The sequence below is a fragment of the Condylura cristata genome, unplaced genomic scaffold, assembly GCF_000260355.1.
Source record: "Condylura cristata isolate star-nosed mole 26May11 unplaced genomic scaffold, ConCri1.0 scaffold00005, whole genome shotgun sequence".
NCBI lineage: Eukaryota > Metazoa > Chordata > Mammalia > Eulipotyphla > Talpidae > Condylura > Condylura cristata.
The window spans coordinates 21,651,529-21,654,274 of record NW_004567106.1 but is presented as its reverse complement, the minus strand read 5'-3'; the positions used below and the strand labels follow the sequence as shown (position 1 = coordinate 21,654,274).

At 54.6% G+C, this 2,746-nt stretch overlaps 1 protein-coding gene across 1 annotated transcript; it reads left to right on the top strand.

The window, feature by feature from the left end:
* The first annotated feature begins 278 nt into the window (after positions 1 to 278).
* TWIST1 (twist family bHLH transcription factor 1) lies at positions 279 to 2,510 on the top strand. Its single transcript, XM_004676750.1, has 2 exons — positions 279 to 1,292; positions 1,840 to 2,510. The coding sequence occupies exon 1, from the start codon at positions 648 to 650 to the stop codon at positions 1,248 to 1,250; it is 603 nt and encodes a 200-aa protein (XP_004676807.1). The 5' UTR covers positions 279 to 647; the 3' UTR covers positions 1,251 to 1,292; positions 1,840 to 2,510.
* The last annotated feature ends 236 nt before the right edge of the window (positions 2,511 to 2,746 follow it).

Genomic DNA, 2,746 nt, shown 5'->3' with positions numbered 1-2,746 from the left:
CGAGCGCTCGGATGCGGAAGGAAATCGCCCCGCGCTGGCAAGCTGAGGGCGGCGGGGAGGGAAAGGGGAGAGCTTAGAGAGGCGGGCGGAGGGGGCGGCCGCCAGGACCAGGTCGTTTTTGAATGGTTTGGGAGGACGAATTGTTAGACTCTGTGGAAAGGGGGTGGGAGCGGGGGAGGGGGGCTGGAAAGCGGAAACTTCCCTATAAAACTTCGAAAAGTCCCTCCTCCCCACGTCAGGCCAATGACACTGCTGCCCCTAAACTTTCCGCCTGCACAGAGGTATAAGAGCCTCCAAGTTTGCAGCTTCTGCCCAACTCCCAGACTTCTCGCGGGCTCGTCGGTACCGGCACCGTTTCCAGAAGACCGAGCCGGGTGTGCGTGCAACCGTTAGGCGCCTTCTTTTTGGACCTCGGGGCCATCCACACCGTCCCCTCCCCCTCCGGCCTCCCTCCCCGCCTCCCCCCACCGCCCTCCCCGTGGAGATCCTCCCTGTCCCTCCTCCCGCTCCCTCCTCGGCGGGCCGCACTGCCCCGGCCCGCGCCGTGCACGGGGGAAGCTGGCGGGCTGAGGCGCCCCGCTCTCCTCCTCTTCCCCGGGCTACCTCTCTGCCCCGGGCCTGCGAGGCCGCTCGTAGCCGCCCGAGAGATGATGCAGGACGTGTCCAGCTCGCCAGTCTCGCCGGCCGACGACAGCTTGAGCAACAGCGAGGAGGAGCCTGATCGGCAGCAGCCGCCGAGCGGCAAGCGTGGGGGGCGCAAGCGGCGCAGTAGCCGGCGCAGCGCGGGCGGCGGTGCGGGGCCCGGCGGGGCCGCGGGCGGGGGCGTCGGAGGTGGCGAGGAACCCGGCAGCCCGGCCCAGGGCAAACGCGGCAAGAAGTCTGCGGGCTGTGGCGGCGGCGGCGCGGGTGGCGGAGGCAGCAGCAGCGGCGGCGGGAGTCCTCAGTCGTACGAGGAGCTGCAGACTCAGCGGGTCATGGCCAACGTGCGGGAGCGCCAGCGCACGCAGTCGCTGAACGAGGCGTTCGCAGCGCTGCGGAAGATCATCCCCACGCTGCCCTCGGACAAGCTGAGCAAGATCCAGACCCTCAAGTTAGCTGCCAGGTACATCGACTTCCTCTACCAGGTCCTCCAGAGCGACGAGCTGGACTCCAAGATGGCAAGCTGCAGCTATGTGGCCCACGAGCGGCTCAGCTACGCCTTCTCAGTCTGGAGGATGGAAGGGGCCTGGTCCATGTCCGCGTCCCACTAGCAGGCGGAGCTCCCCACTCCCTCGGCAGGGTCGGAGACCTAGGTAAGGACAGGCGCCTTTGCGCCGCATTGCCGCTCAGGTGGCAGACGGACTGCTGACCAGGCCACGTCTCCCTGTCCACCTCTCCTAGCTTTCCCTCTCCCACTGCCCTCTCCGCCTCCCCAGCAACCTGCCACCTCCACCTCACCACCCTCCACCACCACCCGCAATCCCTGAAGGCAGTTCAGTTCCCGCTAGGGAGAGAGGTCTACAGAGAGGTGCACCCTATGATGGGTGTGCGTGTGTGTGAGTGTGCGTGACAGACAGGAGAGAAGACTGGGAAAGATGCAGGGGTCGTGGGTAAGGACTGTCTTGCCAGCGCCTCCCTTTCTCTTGGCTTTAAGTTTTCGTTCTTCTTACAACAAACGTTTCCAAATTCCACCTCCTCCTTCTTTCCGCCCACCCACTTCCTCTTGCCCTTGGGCTGAAATCCTTCCAGGTTGTTAGCGTAATTTCTCGGTGATGGTGATAAGAACAGTGCTCGCTAGTCTTAGAAAACAGCTACAGAGACCTAAACAATAACCAACTTTCCCCCTCTGGGTTTTTGCAGATGTCATTGTTTCCAGAGAAGGAGAAAATGGACAGTCTAGAGACTCTGGAGCTGGATAACTAAAAATAAATATATTTGCCAAAGATTTTCTTGGAAATTAGAAGAGCAGAACCCAAATTCAAAGAAACAGGGCGTGGGGCGCACTTTTAAAAGAGAAAGCGAGACAGGCCCGTGGACAATGATTCCCTGACGGGCAGCGGCACCATCCTCACACCTCTACATTCTGATAGAAGTCTGAACAGTTGTTTGTGTTCCTTTTTCTTCCTTTTTCTTTTTTTGACGAAGAATGTTTTTATTTTTATTTTTATTTTTTCATGCATGCATTCTCAAGAGGTCGTGCCAATCAGCCACTGAAAGGAAAGGCATCATTATGGACTTTCTCCATTTTAAAATGGTAACAATCAGAGGAATTTTAAGAACACCTTTAGAAATAAAAATCCTGGGACCAAACTGACTCGCAAAATCACAGTCAGTTAATTCCTGTTTTTCTTTCTTCCTCTGAAGAAAAAAAACTTAAAATACAAAAAACAACATTCTATTTATTTATTGATGACCCATGGTAAAATGCAAATAGATCCGGTGTCTAAATGCATTCATATTTTTATGATTGTTTTGTAAATATCTTTGTATATTATTTTTCTGCAATAAATAAATATGATTGAAAAATTTTAAGAACCTTAGAGTTTGGTCTATATTTTTAAAACTTAGGATTAAGTTGGAGGTAAATACCTGCTTGTTTAACTCTGGAGGCACCCAAGAGGGAGGGGGCACTAATATAAACAAAGCAGTGAAAAACTCAAATAAACTAGCTACTGACAGGCACAGGCATGTTATTTAGAAAGACAACTTTATTATTATTCCAGTTTGTTGTTCAGTGGGCTTAGCAGCATCTTTCCTTCATCTCTAA